The sequence below is a fragment of the Corvus moneduloides genome, chromosome 1 (genome assembly GCF_009650955.1).
Source record: "Corvus moneduloides isolate bCorMon1 chromosome 1, bCorMon1.pri, whole genome shotgun sequence".
In the NCBI taxonomy this organism is placed as follows: Eukaryota; Metazoa; Chordata; class Aves; order Passeriformes; family Corvidae; genus Corvus; species Corvus moneduloides.
Genome location: NC_045476.1, coordinates 114,057,104 through 114,076,044, shown reverse-complemented (window position 1 = coordinate 114,076,044; position 18,941 = coordinate 114,057,104). Strand labels below are relative to the sequence as shown.

The following is an 18,941-nucleotide window of genomic DNA, read 5'->3' as shown; positions in this document are numbered from 1 at the left end:
ATCTGGACAATCTCACAGTATTATTAAAAAGCTTTGTATCATTTACTGAACATAAAATACCTATCAAAAATCTGTTACCTAGTGACAAAAGTAACAATTATCAATGACAAGCACCAGAAGAGTCACAATTACCAGCACCCCCAGCCCCAAGTCAGTCAGCTGGCATCTGAGGCGAGTTAGCTGCTGCCCTCGGTGTCGTTGGTGAGGCTTTCGGCCAGGTCCCCAAGCCCGGCTTTGCTCAGTGCCGTGATCAGGTTCTCGGGGGTGGCGTGAGCACCCTCCTGATCCTGCCAGGCCACCAGCAGCTGCTTCGCTCTCATCTTCACATCCTCGCTGTCCAGCTCAATCTGCCGTATATCAGATTCCTTCATCTCCAAGTAGGGGGCCAAGGCCTTCCACTGCTCCCCTAGCCTGTTCGCAAAGGACTCGATCTGCTCGCCCGTCATGGCTTTGTCCCGTTGCACCTCTGGACCTGGAGAAAACAGAGGAGGAATCAGTGAAACACAGGGAACATCTCCAGACACTGCAAATTAATCTTCTCTGATCTGCCCCATTTCAAATCTTCTATTTACTGACAGCCTGACTTACACCTTTCCTGTAGCTTTTCAAACCTACTCGAGCTCTGAGAGCAGATTTTTACAGGTGTTTACCTGGGTTTCAAGAGGAATGTCTCTTAATGCCCATAATAAAGAAAATACTGCTTTTTATGTTATCTCCTATTATACTGAGAGAGAAGTGCCAAAGTCTTAAATACATCAGAACTGCCTCCTCCAAATGAAAACAAGGATTTTGACAGGCAGACTATAGTTTTCAACACAAGTCAATTATAACATTAAAATACAGAGTGATCTTTAACACAGTTGTCTTTTGGAATTTTTTAGTCACCTTACTCAAGGTCAACCCAGGTAAAAAAAAAAAAACCCAAACCCAGTTTACTTGCCTTTTTTCTCATGCTACTACTAGCAGCAGGACTGTGACAGTAAATGTCATGTTTAGTCAGTACTTTAAGGAATTTTCTGTCATTCTGGCATTGACATAAGAACCATGGAACACTAGGCTCTGCTGAGAAGCCAAGTGCTGTAGCGATTACACAGATGGCTTTGCACATTCATAGCTTATCATGGTCTACAATCTATGGCTTATCACCCATGTTTATTTCACAGTTTTAAAGAAGGAAACACCAAAGACTGAATTATGTAGAGAAATTAATAATAATTTTTAATAAAATATCTCACCCTTGTACCACCTGAAAAAACAGCTGGCATGGAGTAGAAGTTTCAACTCTACCCAGTGCTTTTAAGTCACACTCATTTATCTGAACTAAAGTCACGTCGAGGGGAAAGGATAAAAGATGCTGAACAACAAAACAATAGAAGCCCTCAGATCACTTCCCTTATGTCTAAGCACAGCAGACCACAGCTCTGCCATCGTTGCTTTAAGACAAGATTTAAAGAAAGATGTAAATCCCACACAGTGACACCACAAAGGCTGTGTGAATTAGCATTAAGCTGAAGAGAAAAGAACTTCTCTACTATTGCCAAGGAGACTGTGGAGAAGGTCAAGTGCTGGATGGAAAAGGGAGACACAAGAGAGATTCACAGAGGCCCACAGGTGGCCTTCCACTACCAGAAAAAAGCTTCCAACAAAGCTGCCAGAGGTACCCAGTGTTTTGCTTCCATGCCCTGCATATCCCATCTGCCCAAGATGGATCCAGGAGCTGGCACACAGTTACAACACACAAGGGAGAAGGTGCTGTGAGATGAGGGCATGAATGAGGATGGAAGAGGGCAGATTCACAGACAAAGGAGATGGGAAGGACACCTAGGAGCAGGACATGCCAGGATTAAAGGCAAGAGACAACCAGGAGTGGATTGTGGAGAAAAATGAGTGAGACGATGTTTGTCAGGAATGTTGCTCTTCTCAGCAAGAACCTTTTACCTTTAAAGTATTTTAAATGAAGAGGAAGTAAAGACCTCAGAGTTGGAGTATGTTAATTTTTGAAAGTCCCAAAACTACCACCCTAGGAGGGGCTAGGGGAAAGTGCTTACTCCAGCAATTAAAGGGCAGAGGGAAGAGGAAAGTGGGTGAGGAGCACTCACACAGGTTTTTACACAGCTGGTATTTCAGCCATGAACACCCAGTGACACTGGCAACATACACACATAGCAGGAAAGGTGAAAGAGGCTCCCAATGGAAGTGCTAATCCAACAGGTTGGATGCTTTCAGCATTGCAGGCCAGGACTCTGGGAGGTTGCTCCTGGTGCCCCGTGTCCTGTAAAGGCTGCGCTTTTTGGTACGAATGCACTGGGGTAAGCAGGACTGATGGTCCTCAGTAGACTATGTTAAAACACAGATTCTGCATTACACATAAGAGAAAAACTGAAAAGACCGAGAACATGCAAGTCTTACTTTCATTGTTTTCCTTTAATAAAGCATCATTATCTTCCTCATCTTCATCTTCACCTGTTTTTATTTCTTCAGAAGGAGGCTACAATGAAAGAACTAAACATCACTGGATGAACTTTGTGTTCAAAGAGAAATTCTATAGCTCTGTGCTTGTCTCTGAAACGTGTGTTAGAATGGAAGGCCTGACATGATCCCACATGAGAATTAAAAATCCCCCATAGTCTCCTAAATAACAGCAACAAGTTCTAATAAAACACATTACTAACTAAAAAACCTAATAAAAACATCCACTGACCTCACAGGATTCTTCCTTTTACAGTAATAACTACTAAGCATTCCATAGTGAGCTTTATCACTTGCTTAAAAAAAATCCCAGCCAATCAACTTTGAGATCACTACTGATGAACATTTTTTTAAAAAAGTCGTTATTATTGTTATTCACTTATTTTATTCCTCACTTGGGAATTCCCCAAAGTTTATGCACTTTCAGACTTCTGGAAGGTGGCAAACAAATACACAAACAACAAACTTTTCACTCCCTCATTTAGCTACTGATCAGCCAAAAGGTTTCATCTTTTTCTACATTTCAGCCACGGGCCTTATGTACATATTTTTTTCTTGCGATAGCATTTGGCACATGACAGTAGTACCATCAGGAATATTGCAGACAGCCATACCTTAATACATTCAACAAATTAAAATACATTTGCCCTCCCCTTATTTTTTCTGAACTTGCTATTAGCATACAGTTAACTCTGATGGCTGGACAAACAAAACAGCCATACATTAAAATCCAACCTTTACACCTCAGTAGTTTCACATTACACACAAGGAAGGTCTCAGTAGAGGAGCAGGGGTTTGTATCTGCAAGACATTGCTGGGTTGTGTGCTAACTCAAAGGGGTAGAAAGTGCCCCTTCCCCACTTGCAGCCTCTCTTACCACTGTGTATAAAGTGATCTGAAAGGCCCCTTCCTGGACTCAAATTTTTACTGTTGACCAAGCAAAGGGTTAATGCCTTTGCTCCACAAGGTTTATTCATGTTTTGCATATTTTAGAAGTCAGGGAGCTTATAGAAGAACTCTGGCAAACCTTGCTGTAAAGCTCTGGTAACACTTAGCACAGCACCTTCAGCTGCACATGCTGCCCCTTTTCCTGCCACCCCAGTATATTCATGAGCCATAATTCTGGCTTATATCTTCCATAAAATTGGTCTGCACTGCAACATGGAACCCAAGTGGCTGGGTTCATATATATAGATATATATATAGGTATGTGTGTGTATATGTATATATATATATATATATACACTCCTGCCTACCAACAGAACTGCCACAGCTGATTTTTTTCCCCAGAGTACAAGGCAGGGCTCAACAGTTACTAGGTTAACCAATGTTACTTAGTTTATCGTTACTGGGACCTTCAGAAATTAGACTAATTTAATTTGTAATTTTTACTTTAGTGTACAAACTCTTTTCCTAGCTGGGTTTTTGGGGGTTTTTTTTGCCCCCTCTGTGCCCAGGTACCAAATGGACTGTAGAGAGACAAGCAGAAAGTGAACTAATTCAACATTAATTATTATAGGATAATATTACTTACAGGCAGCTCCTTGGCTAATTTGATTACCATGTTTTCTAGATATTCAGGCAAACTCTTGAATTGTTGGTTTGTTGGCTGGAAGAAGTGGGGACTTCTGCGTGCCAGAAGTCTCAGTGCTCTCCAGCCATAGTTAGAATTGTTCACAGCCCTACAATAAAACACAAGTTTGTTCAGTAAAGTCTGGCATCTATAAAAGCACAGAGAAAGATTTGAGACTTTTAGTAATATAATTCTGTCCAAATTTAAACAGTTTTTGTACATTTCTGGAGTCCTGCACAGATACTAGTAATGCTGAGAACAGTCTGTTTTCTTTAACAAGCCAAACATGAAAGAAATTAAAATCAAGTGAAACACAGCAGAGATGGACATACTTATACTTATTTTCCACCATGTTTTCAGGGTCTGCTTGTTCAATAGCTTCTTCAAAAAATTCCTCCAGTGTTGGCATATATTCCCTAAGAAAATCAAATAAGGACATTAATATGTTTCACAAACTTCTCTAAAATAGACAGTATTTGGTTCCTTCAGACACATCTCAAGCTCATCCACTGAAGAAAGAAAAACAAACCCCAAACCAACCCATTCAAATTAAACAATTTTAAATAAGCAAAGAATCTGTTTGATACACATTGCTATAAAATTATTTACTGCGTAACCAGCGGAGCGTGCCAGCTGTTGCTAGCACTACCTATTACATACATCTAAACCTCCTGCCATACTAAGAGGTGACACCAACATCTGTCAACAGCATCTGCACGGCTCACAAGTGCTCAGGAGTCTAAAATACTTGTTAGTTTTGTGCCATTTGACAGCATCAGTAAAACATGGCTGTCCCTGCCACCCCCATCTCAGTTCCGTCTGCTCTCGGAACCACTTGTGGTTGGTTCTGAGAGGTACCCAAAGCAGCACAAGAGGAACCCTGACCTAAGAACAGAACAGAAATGAAATTTCACACCATTGGGACAGTTTGCTGCTGAGAAGACTCTAACCAAGAAACACAGATTGTGTAGGAGTTGTAGGTTACTGAGAGCCAAGACTCTCAGTGGTGCAAAGCAAGCTCAGAATGATCTGTATTTCTCCTACCTAATGCTGACAGAGACACAGCTGCTTCTACAAGGTCTTATCCGTAGTAAAGGGTTGGACAGGGGGTGAGGCACACTACTCTAAAAACTCACTTCAATTTTGTTATGAAAAAGGCATTTTGCCCAGGGCAGCAATGCCCTGCGCATTATCACTGACTACTGGAAGCAAAGCCAGCACCTTGAAAACCCATCAGAGCCCTGCTAATATTATCCCCAGAACAACCATCTAAAAAGGAGACAGCTAAGGAAGTATTCCCCATTTGAATGGAGATGTGAGGAACCAAAGCAAAAAGCTACAGTCACTTGACCACGTACAATCACAAAGCCTACAATAAAAACTTGGAACTGAATCCAGATCCTATGGGACCTATTTCCTGTTTACCATGGCATGCATTTTCTTCGTTTATCTCAATTTGTTTAGGCCTTTATTTATTAATTTATTTTTATTTAAAGACACTGCAGCACAACACAATCACACACAGGGAATCAAAAGCTTTGGTCCCAAACACAACTCCACCTTCATCCCTTGGCCTAGTAAAGGCAAGTGTCCTTGTCAGAGACCTTCCTGTACATCCCAGCCTCACAAGAAAGGAGGGCGCTTCCTCTGCAAAGCTCTGAACCTCTGGAAAAGCGATTCCTCCATTCAGGATATCTCCACAGGTAGCACCTCACCCCAGGCAACCAGATTCTACAGCCACTACTAGCAGAGTCCTCTTTGGGAACTCTCCCATTCCTTCTCCAAATTTTCTTACTCTGCATTGTGTCTGCACAGAAAAAGGGATTTTGGTATCTGTAACAAACAAAGTTATGTAGCACATTACATTTTAAGTATTTCCCACAATTGTGCAAGCTGAAGGGACAACCAATAACTGCATTTTTCTGCATCTGTCCCACGAGTAGATACGGTATGTGCTGGAACAACGCCTGGTACCCAATTTCCTCTTATCTAGCATTGTTCAAAGCACAGGCCTGCTCGAAAATCATAGCCAAGTAGCATGCTAACTTCATCAGAGCCAGACTTGGCAATCTTCCTTCATTATATAAGGTAATTAATTATACAATCATGCTCTATAAAATGGGAGTTTTCATCTGGTTTTCAGCTTAGATTTTACTTTACTAAGCCATGAAAATTACTGACAGCATAAATATTTGAAGAAGTGAGGAAAATTGTAAGGGGATTTCAAGGCAAAGACTTATGCAAACACCTTCTCTCAAGAAGGTGTGAAATGCACACCTCATAAAATCATCTTGTATATTTTCCTGATGCCAATTTGTAACTCTCTAATTAGAGTGCTAATTAGTTACCTTTAGACAAAAGATACACCCATTTTTTACCTACCTACTCTCAGATTTACAGGCTTCCATGTTATCAGGACATAAATTCCAAAGGCGGGTCAGTTCCTCACTGAAAAGAAAAGCATAACCACACATTGTTTATGTTCATCATTCTACAATTCCACACTTATGGAGTGTTTTAAAGGGATCTGTAAAAGATGGTTACAAGGAAAGAAAGCCTACTGCAAGTTTTAAAAGGATGATCTATCCTTTGGCAGTTCTTTCCTGGCAGTTCCAAGCTAAGGAAGTTTGAAAATTACTGCATAGAAAAATCAGCGGGAGAAAAAAACCCCAAACACAAAACCCCCCAAACCAACTAAACCAAACCCAGAAACTCTGTAATGGAAAAAGAATCCAACATACTTCCCCATTAGGATTTTTTTGTTGGATCCTTTTCCTAAGAAGTCCTCTGGAGCTGGCCTCTTTCTCACAGGCCTCATTGGCTTAGAATCAGGAGGTCTAAAGAAAAAAAAAAAAAAGATGCTCTTTAGTATCAAACCAGTAACATCTCAAGAACAAAAAAAGCCATTTCACCTTCACCTTGAGATGGTGCCAAGTTAAATCATAACAAAAGGACTGAAGGACAGTGAGTCTAAGAGTGGAAGGAGGCAGTGGGGAAGAGGAGAGAGAAGGCGAAGTAAAGATAAGGATTCTGCCAGACACCAAAATTAGTTCACTCAAAAACGTAAAGGTCTACCAGAGTCCCAATAAAAAGAAGGAAGCAAATCACATTTGTGCCAGCAGCACATGTAAGTATGATCTACCCTGCTGCTGGGATCATCTGCTCTATGCTTGCAAGGTCTCTTTCCCCAGCTGCACCTGATTTCACGGGATTAGAGAATGGAGATCCCAGAGCACTGAGGTTAGGGCAAGACCTACCCAAGCTGAAACTCTGGATGAGATCTAAAGGAGACAGAATATTTATAAAAGTCAGATTTCATAATTTTACTTCCCCGCAATCCCCCTGCAACAGTAATTCTCTCTTCTAACAGCTCCCCTCCCTTTTTTTGCAAACAGTTTAAGTCATGGAGAGGTGGCTGCACCTCATCTCTGCAATAAAAGGAAATCTCCGAAGAGATAATGACCCAGATGCTCCTTACCACAAACAGGCTACAGTCTGTGTGTACAATGAAGAAGGGTGGAAGACAAATGTTTGGTAATCCCCTCAAGACAGCCAAGTAGACACATGGAGTCAAAGTTCAGGTTTTGCCACTAGTTAGTAACTAATTACATAGAAAACTTTCAGCAGTGAAAGCCACCTAAATGTCATTTCCTTTAAGGTAAGAGATCACCATCAAGTGGCACACTAATAAATTAATTGCATGAGAGAACTGTTACACAAACTCCAGGTATGCTGCTCTGCCAAAGTCATAAAGCCAAAGGCTTCATTAGAGGCAATCCAAAGGGGTATATGGGAAAGTCAGGCACTAACCTCTTCAACCTAGGGTCTGCTGAAAGCAGGAGGGGACAAAACCTGCTCCAGTCTCCTGGACCACTGGATCCTCAGTACCACCAAATGTTCCCCTGAGACAATGAGGAATGCTCTCCTGAGAGCCCACACACCCATAACCAGCTCTTCCCTGACACACTGCAAGCCTTACGACTTTTGGCAGAAATCTAAGAGCCTTCTGCACTCACTGTAGGGACAGGCAACTGCACAGATCTCCAAGCTGTGTGAATGGCTAATGCTCACATGCACCATGGGTACCATATTCTGAAGTGGAACCATTTCAAACAAGCAGCAGAAAGCTTCTGTTTCGTAACACAGTTACCTTTCTTTCACAAAGCTGGGGCAGCCCTCATTTTTCCATGAGTTCCAGTTTTCTTCAGTATTTAATATATGCTGTAGAAACACAGAAGGTATTGCATATTATTAGGATCATAAGCACTTTCAGAGTTGACTCCAAAGTTTTAAACTAAGCTATTAAAATTAAGGGGAAAACTTTGTTCTAGGTTGTGTGTTTCAGTCACTATCTTAAAGATCACCAGTATAATCTTAGGCAACTGGTTTAATTTATTAAAAAATAGTGTATCTTCTCTCTTCAAAAATTGTGGGAAAGGCTTTATTTCCCCTGGTATACACAAGAAAATAGATGGAGTCAAACTAAAGGAAAAAAGGAAAGCAAAAAGACAACTTCTTGGGTTTTTATTAATTTCACTTGTATTTTATTTCCATGTCTTTGGGCACAGGACTCCTATCTGCAAAAAGTTTTAAATTTTTTTTGCTTTCCAATAACCCATCTCTCCTGTATGTCCACATGCACATATAGGCATATTTCCATTTCTCCCCAGCACAAGGAAGAAAAGAGTATTAATGAAAACATGGGATAAAATATGACTACAAAATAAAAAGACATCATAAGACCTTTTTTTACTGGGATGAGGTAAAAGCTTTCTCAGATATAACAGCTGTGTTCCAAAAGCTAGTTTAAGCTGAAACTGATTTTTTATATGCTATACAGACTTTGTTCAGGCAGGCATCAAAGTACTTACCTCTACCATTTTTGAGAACCTTTCCCCATCTGGAGGATTTTCTGAAAGAAGCTATGAATGGGAGAAAAGAAAGTGAACTTTTTGCATTATATCTGTAGCAGAATATGTAGGGAAAAAAAAAACCTCAGAGAAAATAGTCCTTACTGCTTCAAGGGTGGTTGATACAATATTATATGCTTAATCTTCTTCCATGTAATTTTTATGAAAGTAGATACTGTACCAACCTGATAAACTGCTTTTGTAGTATCTTCAATCCAAAGAGACTGTTCATCTGTTAGAACATAGTTTGAACTGAAATTGAAAAACAAAACAACACATCAAAAAGTGTGCTGAGGACACATAATTTACACTACATGCCTTCTAAGAAGTGTTGGAGGGGATCTAAGGAAAATACTTAGAATGTGAACTGCTCTGGTCCCAGGGACTCACCATTTATTAGTTTGTGGAATTAATGAGATGCGCTTTCAAGGTTTAGATTCACCCAATAGGAAGCCCATTTGTGTGATTCAAGACGACACCTTGATGTTGGACCCAAAACCCAGCAAATGGACACAATGAAAAGATTTACCTCAAGAAATAACCAAGTGTTATACTACACCATTTGTATCTCATGACATCCTTGACCACCAATAAGTGGTCATAATGCATTTTTATGCATTGACATTGAAATGACTCTCACTTCAACAGGACTGAACTGCAGTTCCGAAGACCTGAATTCCATTCCTTCTCTGTCACTAGACTGCCTTGACAAATAATCCGTAGAATTAGGGTAATGATCCTAACCTAGTTTACAAAGTTCTTTGAGAGCTGCTTATAAAAAGCAATATACAGCAGGTGAGAGACAGCTGCCTTGTTAAGGATGTTAATTATTATGTGCACATATGGCCCAGGGCACAAGGAAATGAACAGAGAGATGGGATTTTCTTCAGCATAATGTTAGATACTAGGAACAGATGGGGTTTGGTTCTATCCCATTAGTTCATAAAAGCAACAATCACCATTGCTATTTCTTGCCGTTTTAGACAGAGTTCTGTAGCACACTAAGAAAAAACAAATCAGTAACCAATGCCACATTGCAGAGTCACTATAGATTCAAAATGATGCCCCACACAAGTACCTTCCACTGGTCTAACAACTTGGTGCTGCCAAGGAGAGTCTCCTTCCCTCTCATGGCTGGCACTCACTGTAAGCAAGTTTTAATGGCCTCTACTTCTCTGAGACCCCACAACTCACTTTACTCTGCAAAGATGAGCAGATTGGGTTTTTGCCTGTATAGTAAATGGCACAAGTTTGAGTAAGTCAAATCAACACTAAAGCAAAGGATGGCAAACAGGCAGAGGAACAGAGAAATTAATGAGACCTCTGCTTTCCTGCCATAAAATAACTTCAGCCACACCCTGTATTTACCAATGCAAGGCTCCAAGTTCCACAAGAACCTCAGAATAAGTAGACAAACTATTTTAAAATATTTTGGTTTATCTCCAAGTTCCTAGTTCTCCATCCCCAAAATACAAAATATTTTCACACTACCTTTTAAATTTGACTTGTCCCTTTAGATACTGAAACAGTATTAGGTACTGCAACAAGATGTGACGGCGGAAGTTACTGTCACTCAGCTGTAAATCCATCAGCTAAACAACAACAAAAAAAGCAACAGATCTTTAAATATTTATTCTCCTTTAACTTATCTTTGTAAAGACAACATTACAAATGAAATCAAATAAACAAATGGCAGCTTTACTGAAGACTCTTATTCCAGAAATAGAAACTCCCGTGTCATTAATTAACAGAGGCAATCCACAAAAAATAAAATACAAAAAAGAATAAAATAGAAAAAGGAATAGAATAAATGCATCTAAATAAATTGGCCAAACAGTGTAATTGGGTACCAGAGTCTCCATCTGTGGAGTCTCAATGTGTGGAGACATTCAAAGCCCAACTGGACATAGTGCTAATCTCCAGTTTAGAGCTTTGAGGGAGGCTGAACCAGACACAGGTTCCTTCCAACCTCAAGTAGCCAAGGATTACAAGACGGGAAATCACATACCTTTTCACTAGTTAGGAACTTTGCAAAATATACATGTTCTCCTCCTGTTTTTAGTTCTTCCAACTTTTTTCGGGAAGCCTGAGTGTCATCCAGTTTATAACTTTTGAAAACAGCCAAAACCTCTTCTGAGTACTATAAAACAGTTATTTAGCACGTGAAAACAATACTGAACCTTTGTAGTTAGAGAACTACACTAGACTTAAAGCCAAGCAAGTAAAATAATTTGTAAATTTGCTATCAGCCCATTGAAACAACCCATTTGTTACCAATGTGTACAACACAAATGAAGTGAAAGCACTATCATGTCAGAACACCTAATCATATGGAATATTTAAAGTATGCTAAGAAAAAGAACGTTTTGGGTTGTAAATAGTGCTTTGTTGTTGAGACATCATGAAGAAAAAAGGTTCACATGATGACAGTGCTACACTGAAAAATTTCACCTGAAAGACTTAAGTCTGGCCTTGATCAGTTTCTGAACTGCACCCGGGTGGTTTTTTTTTTGACCCCACTAGTAGACCTCATTAATTACATTTATATTCGGATGTCTGAGCAGATGTCACCTCTTATTACCAGAACACAGAGAACAAAGATGAAAAAAAAAAACTAGACTTCTTTGAATTAAATAAATACTGAGTGACAAATTGTGAAGAAACAGTAGCTTAGCAATAAATCATCTTCAATATTCATACTAAGCAAAACTGAAACAGCTGGCTGAAGGGGACATTCAAGTCATAGTTTCTATAAAGAGATTTGCTTCATTAGAAACCAACAATCTTTAGGATCCCACTGGGATCAATACGACTATTCAAAAATAAGAGCTAGGACTAGATAGAGCTACTTATCTTCTCTGGGTACAAAAAACCCACTCAAACCTACAAGTTCTGCTTTTTGCAGCTGTTAAGCCACAAAAAAGTTATTTCTGGCACTGTTGCAACATATGAAGTATTTCTGATACTGACTTACACAAGCTGTATTAGGGGGCTTACTGTACATCTGAACACAACATGTTTGTTTACTGCAAAAGGCTCACTTTAGAAAACAGCAAAATGCATTTCCTCCTGCACTATCATCTTCCAGCAGCCTGAGCCTTTGAACTGTTCCATGCTTATGCAGTCACTGCTACTTGTGTAAACAATGACCTTTACTTAGGCTGAATGGTTGAAAGCACGAACTCAGATTACCTTAAGGAAAGTTTTCCATGACACCTTCTCGTAGCACTGCACAGGATTTCTAAAATAATCTTGAAGTGACCAGAATTTTCTATACAGGTTATAATCTATTGGAATGGAACTGTGGAAAAAATAATGAAAAAAAACCATACTGAAAAGCAGCATTCAAGTTCACTCAGGAATGTACAATCCCAGAAAATATAATTCATTTTGGAAGTAAATTAATGAGTCAGTAGAGAACCCTCACAGACAAATCTGTAACTCAGAATTTGTCCTTGTAAGAGTTTTTTCATTCGGTCTATTGTTACTTTCTCACCACAAAAGCAAAAATAGTACGTAAAAGGGATCTTAGGAGTTTTCAGTATCTGGGAAACAAAGAGGACCACAACTTTTTCTCCTAAAGCATATACTCAAAATCCCTGAATACATCTTATCACAACAAGTTTTGTGAAGGGAATTTGGAAAACTGTCAAAACCAGACTGGTTCTCAGCAAGGGTATGTAATTTTTTCAAATCTGTACATTTCTGTCTTCCAGGCAACTCCACTTGAACAGTTAAGGCACTGTCAGGAGTCTTCACCAAGGAGATACATCTTATCTTCAGAGGGCAGGAGATGAGGAGAATTTGGACCACGACATTTAAGGATATTTCCCAAATAGCTTTTTTCCTTTCACTTTACAAAGCTTTGCTTCAGCTTTTAAAGTTTCTGTAAGCTCACCAACTTGTTGGTGCTTCATCATCTCCCATTTCACCTTCTTCTACATCCATTCCTTCTTCCCTCTCCTCGGTGTGCTAAATAGGAAAAAAATATTTAAAATTTATACAAATGCCACTACAGTTTGCATAGGGTTCTCACAGTGTTCTTTACTACAAACATTCAATTACATATTAGATCAGAAAGCTTAAGCTGGTAACTCAAAACATCTCTGAAGTATTATTACTGTCAAATGTGCAACAAATTCGTGTCTTAACGCACTGGTAGCCTCACTTCTCCTATAAAAAGCTGAAGAGACGGCTCTGTTCTCTGCACACTGTGGGGAAAACTTCGCAGTGAGTGACAGTGCTTATTCCTCACAATCAAACCAATCCTTTTCCCCTCAGAGTGCACAGTTCAATGTTCCAGATAACATGCCTATTCCCAAAACTACAGCTTGGTCTGGCAGAGGAACAACCAAATGATGAACCTACAGTCCCAAACACTTCTTGTGCAAACAATCTAACATGTTTACTGCAGAATCAGTGAAAAATGACATAGGAATTTTCACCTTCTGTCCCAGAGTGCTCTCATGTTCATTGGTATTGAACACAGTGACATTTTCCAGGTTAAACTGACTCTGTAGGTTAAGCCCTGTGAAAAACAAAGGGTAAGTTTTAGAAGTTGTGAAGTTCCCAAGTCTGTTCATTCAGTCAGCTGTTTATGAAATGTTGGTACTCAATTCTCAGAGCATTCAAAACTTATGTTTGAAATCAAAGCAAATAAAAGTCACTTACAACATCGAGGACAGACACAAGAACTAGGATACAAGTGCAAAGTGATTTGGTCCAACTGGACTTGGTCTGCAACCACCAGAAACTTACAAGGTTCAGCTTATTTAGTCTCAATGTTAAGTGTGATGAAATGCAAAAAATCTCACCTGACTTTTCTGAAAGTGGAAATAACCGAGCCAAGAAGAGCTGAATTCTTCCACAAAAGACTGTGTTTTGTGACTTAGATAATCTTCTTAAGAGGTCTAGATATCACAAAAAGTACAGAATATTAGTATTTGTCCCTCTTCTCCTTTCTCATGTAATAGAATTCAAGACTTGCTAATTACACGACTTACAGAGCTAACGAAAGGAAGCTCATATTTGTAAATTTAAATGCCAGTGAATTCCTCTGATCAGACATATTTCTTCCAAATGCATTCTTACAATTCTTCTAACACCTTCAACACCAATAAAAAATAAGTTTGAATGAATCCTACTCAAATACAGCCTCTGATATGAGCCTTGTCATTGCTGAGGAATGATATTCTTCTATAATGATCTCCACTGATGAACAGAATTCCCTGAGGTCTGTACGTCTTTTACATTAATAAGCAAGACTCATGAATTTCTATCTGCTGAGAAATGCACCTTTTAACTTTATAATTTATTGAACACATCTGAATTTAAATCAAGTTATTAAACTCACTTTCATTTGCTGAGATAAGTTCTTTAAAACTGCTCCCCCCTCCCCGAAAAACTACCACTCACCATTGCACATGCGTAGCAAGTAATTTTTCCCTGCAGAGTAAAATGTGTTCTGAAACAGAGTAAAGGCATTTAGAACATTAAGAGATAATAAAACCTTCTTGAGCAGATTTAATCCAGCCACAAGGTATGAGTAAGTATGAGTCAATCCTACAGGTAACTCGAAATTTGAGTCTTTTCTTACATAACAGGCAGGTTTCACGCAAAAGAAGATAAAACAAGCAATCCCACAAATTCCAACAAAGCATAAAACACATTTAAATCCAGCCTTCATAAAGAAAAACGTATGTCAGTGAACAGTAAGAACAGCATCCACTTTTTTTTCTGAATATGCTAATTTTTACAGTAATTTCCTTTATTATTTCATTTATGATTTATATAAATAAGCAAAGAGCACTCACAAAAGATTTACAGTGTTCACAATACTGGTGATTTGAAAGCAGGAGAAAGAAATTGGTAGAATTAATTGAATTAATGACAAAGAACAGTTTGCGAATATATCAGGGGCTGCAATGTTATCTGAAACAGAACAGCTTGAGTTAATGACTATAGGAGGAAGTTCTGGTTAGAAAATCCAGGTTAGGAAAACACTGAGACAGAAGAATGCTTTTTGGGTGCTACCTCTGGGGTTCCTGACACGTCAGCTACAAGACAGTTAAATTCTCTTCATAAAAATGGTTCATGTAGACAAAAGCTTTGGCAAAACTATGCAATGTTTCGCAAAAATACCCACCGATTTCCACGTAGCAACATTTTTCTCCACAAAAGTGAAAATTTTGTCACACTGATCCAAAGGTAGGCAATCCAGAACATCCCCCAAAAGCACAAAAGGAGTTGATGCAGTGCAGATACCTGTGAGGAACAGGGAATCTTTTATTCAACAAATTTGAACTGAAATATAAAGAAAAAAAAAGATGTGTTGCACTTGCGGGACATTTTATTAAAAAAAAAAAGAAGAGAAAAGTTTTTATTCCTAAGAAAGCTTGGACTAAAATGGGAACTTTCATTGAAGATATTTCTACACATACTCAAATGAGACCTGCAAAAGCTTTGCACTAACATAAAACAAGTACTAAAAAAATTGCCTGCTCTAATGACCTCAAACAAAGCCTCAAACGATGCTGCATCTTTCTGCAGAACGCAAGTGAACTCTTTCAGACTTCTAAACCCACAGTTAGTCACACTACACACACCCATGAAGCCCGACAGCCTTTCCAAGCACCACTAAAACTGCTCCAAGGCCATCCATCCATGATCTGTAGGTAGTGCCTGCATTCCTCATATCACACAGCTCTTGCTATTCTACAGCTCACAAAACATACATGTAGTTGACCTATACTTACTAAAACAAACAATTTTTGATGAATAATGTGAACAAATAAACAAAAGGAAGGGCTCAAAGGTCACTTCAGAAGAGACCAGCACACTGATTTCTGACATAAAAAACTGTTACAGAAACAGATTCAAGTATCTGAAAAACAGCCATGTACTGACAAGGAGACGAGCACAAACATCCAGGAAATGTCATTTCTGACTCGGCCAAGTCATTTGACATCTCTGCCTCAGTGATCTCATCTCTGAAATTATGCTGGGAAACTTCTAATCATTTTAGAGTGCTGGACAAAGCAGAAAATGCTAATCATGCTGCAACGAAACCCATACATCTCTATTAAAAAGAAGAAAAAAATTCAAAATTCCAATACAAATGTCACATATATAACCAAATTTAATTATATTATACTTAATTTCTCTTCTAAAAGAAACCCAAGCCTACTTACCACTAGCATAAGAGTCACTTATCACCAAAGATAACTGCTGCAGGTGACTTACAGAAATCAAGATCTTAAAATTCCCTTAAATGGTCCCTAAAACTTCCAATAGATTTGAAAGAGAGATGCTCACCTTCTGTGACTCCATTAATAGCAAGAGAAATAATTGCCAGGAGATTTTCACATGGAGCTTTGTTTATCTAAACAGAGAAAACAGCGTTGAAATTCTCTAGTCTGACCTAAACGTATCTAACAAAACTAATTTTTTTGTTTACAAGTAAGCATATTTAAAACAAATATTGACATTCAACTTTCCAAAACAATCTATGAAATTTGACCTATCAGCTAACTATAATAAGTTTTTATTGAGTGTGAAACCTTCCTTGACTGCTTCCAGCCACTAAAGACCCAAATACTGGGAGAGTCATTTACCTCTGAAAATTAATACCCCACGTTCAGACTTCATTCAAGTATTATTTGACGGTAACATTATTTGACTCCTTACATCATTCTTTTCAGCTGACAAGGCAGCTTTGTTACAAATACATATTAGTATTGTTACATATTAGTAACAAATCACAAAATAGTTTTGATCTGAAGAGGCCATAAAGATCTCCCAGTACAAACCCCCCTGCCATGGGCAAGGACACCTTTCACTAGACCAAGTTGCTCAAAGCCCCATCCAGCCTGACCTCAATCACTTCCAGGGATGGGGCGTCCACAGCATCTTGGGGCAACCTGTTCCAGCGCCTCACCACTCTCCCAGTGAAGAATTTCTTTCTGACACCTACTCTAAACCTACCCTTTCCACCCACTCTTAAAGTACAGTTAAAGAACAATGCACATTTATGAATTAGAATTTTAAGATGTAGCAGACTTTCATAAGCATTACAAAGAACTGCTGGAAGAGGCTCAGTCAACAGCTCCCACCATAGTGTGACACCTGTAAAGTACAAGATTCTACCAATCTCCTTGAATCATCTGTATTTAATCTCACTTACCTATTACATAGTTCCTGGTTTTAATAAATAATGTTTTCTTACACTAAAGTAAGTTGCTGTTACATTAATATACTAGCCTGCAAATAGAAATTTGAGGTTCAACAAGAGATAACCTTCAGCAGTTTAAAATACTTACTATTTCTTCTTCTACAACAACTCTAAAAGCTTGATCCAAGGTACACTTCTTTTCATTTTCACTGCAAATGCAAACATTCCACCTTAGTTAGTAACAACACTCAGGCACAAGATTACTAAAAGTTATCTGAATAGGCACTTTTTAAAAAACCAAGTGGCCCTTACTTACCTCCCAGGAACCTGGTTAAATGCATTCAACAGCGGCTTGATGCTTTTGTTAATCAGAGCCTCTCTGGTGGATGTCTACCAAAATGCAAAGAAAAAAAAAGCTACAACACCAGTACAAAACTAAAAGGATCTTCCTATTCCTCTGACAGTGGTCAGAAATACTAAGGAAGCTTTCTACCACACACCATGTGTTAGTTTACAGAGAGAACTTTGGAACAAGAAGGGCAAATAACAAGCACCTAGCAAATTAGACACCTGAGCTAGTAGAGCATCACACCTCAAACCCGGGCTAACAGTGCGGTGAAAACAGCATTTCTAAGGGATACACACAGGAACACGCTGTTGTGACCAACACTGCATCTATCGTCTCACGTGCCACACTCACAGCTTCAGGTGGTTATGGTGGTTTGGGATACAAATTGCAGAATATTCTGAGTTGGAAGGGACCCACAACGATCATCGAGTCCAACTCCTGGCCCTGCACGGACAGCCCTAAGAATCACATCATGTGCCTGAGAGCCTCTCTGTCTTCAAGGGAGTTAACAGCTCCTCCCAATTTCGTATCACCTTCAAAGTTGCATAAGATCCCTGCAAGTCCTGCACCTTTAGGAAGGTGTTGAAAAGCACTTCTTAGCACTTCCTGCTAAGAAGATGGTCTAAAAATTACTATTTCCTGTTACGAAATCGATCTAATGGATCGAGCGCTTGTGCCTCGACCACTTCTGTGCAAATCCCACCCTCTTGTCTGACAGCCTGGGTCGCAAACGACAGGATCTAGAGGCCTGCGTACACAAGCAGGCCTCATGCTCCGGCAAAGGAAAAGCATCCCTCAGCAAAGGCGGCAAGTGCAATACACTCAGACGTTTTGCTGCGGGGGGCACGCCATACCTTCATTGTCTTTTACATTAATTTTCGCTAACCTGACGGCTGATCCTCCCCTTGGCAGAGCCGTCGCGCAGCCCGCCCTCACTCCCGCACCGCCGTACCTCGGCCGCGCTGAGCGCTCCATAAAGGAGCGCCCGGGCCGCTCCCGGCAGCAGCCCCAGCCGGGCCGCGGGCCCGGAGGCGCCAAGGCACAGCCCGGCCCCGCAGCTTCCCGCCCGGCCGGACCCCGCCTGAGCAGCGGGGATGGAGGGAAGGGTGGAGGGGGGAGGGAAGGCAGGAGGGAAGCGGGGGAGGCTCACCGTGAAGCGGAGCCGCGCCTCGGGCAGGCTGAAGAGCGGCGGCGACATGTTCCCGGCCGGGCGGCGCTGCGCGGCGCGGCGCGCGCCGATGACGCCATGGCCGCCGTGCTCCCGGCGGGAAGAGGGAGGAGCGCGGGCTTTGGCGGCGGGGTGGCCGGGGAATCGCCGCGGCATGGAGCGGGGCCGGCTGGGAAACACCGCCGAGATCGCCGAGTCCAGCCGTTAACCCAGCACTGCCGGGCCCGCCACTACAGCACGGCCCCAAGGGCCGCGCTTTTTGAACGCTCCCAGGGATGGTGACCCCACCGCTTCCCTGGACA

The 18,941-nt window shown here is 40.4% G+C and overlaps 1 protein-coding gene across 3 annotated transcripts; it reads right to left on the bottom strand.

Annotated features, from left to right (window-relative positions):
- Positions 1-18,730, bottom strand: THOC1 (THO complex 1). 3 transcript variants are annotated; one of them, XM_032123211.1, is made up of 22 exons: positions 18,622-18,729; positions 17,439-17,512; positions 17,271-17,331; positions 16,267-16,333; positions 15,098-15,216; positions 14,368-14,416; positions 13,767-13,862; positions 13,398-13,480; positions 12,851-12,924; positions 12,145-12,253; positions 10,961-11,092; positions 10,444-10,544; positions 9,138-9,204; positions 8,914-8,964; positions 8,193-8,263; positions 7,300-7,323; positions 6,784-6,879; positions 6,425-6,490; positions 4,375-4,458; positions 4,004-4,151; positions 2,410-2,488; positions 1-472 (listed from the first exon to the last, which is right to left on the bottom strand). In XM_032123211.1, exons 1-22 carry the CDS (start codon positions 18,667-18,669, stop codon positions 177-179), a joined length of 1,995 nt encoding a protein of 664 aa, XP_031979102.1. In that variant the 5' UTR covers positions 18,670-18,729; the 3' UTR covers positions 1-176. The 3 variants fall into 3 exon arrangements, with proteins under 3 accessions (XP_031979102.1, XP_031979111.1, XP_031979120.1); XM_032123220.1 differs by lacking the exon at positions 7,300-7,323; XM_032123229.1 differs by lacking the exon at positions 2,410-2,488 and having other exon boundaries at positions 283-472; positions 18,622-18,730.
- Between the last annotated feature and the right edge of the window lie 211 nt (positions 18,731-18,941).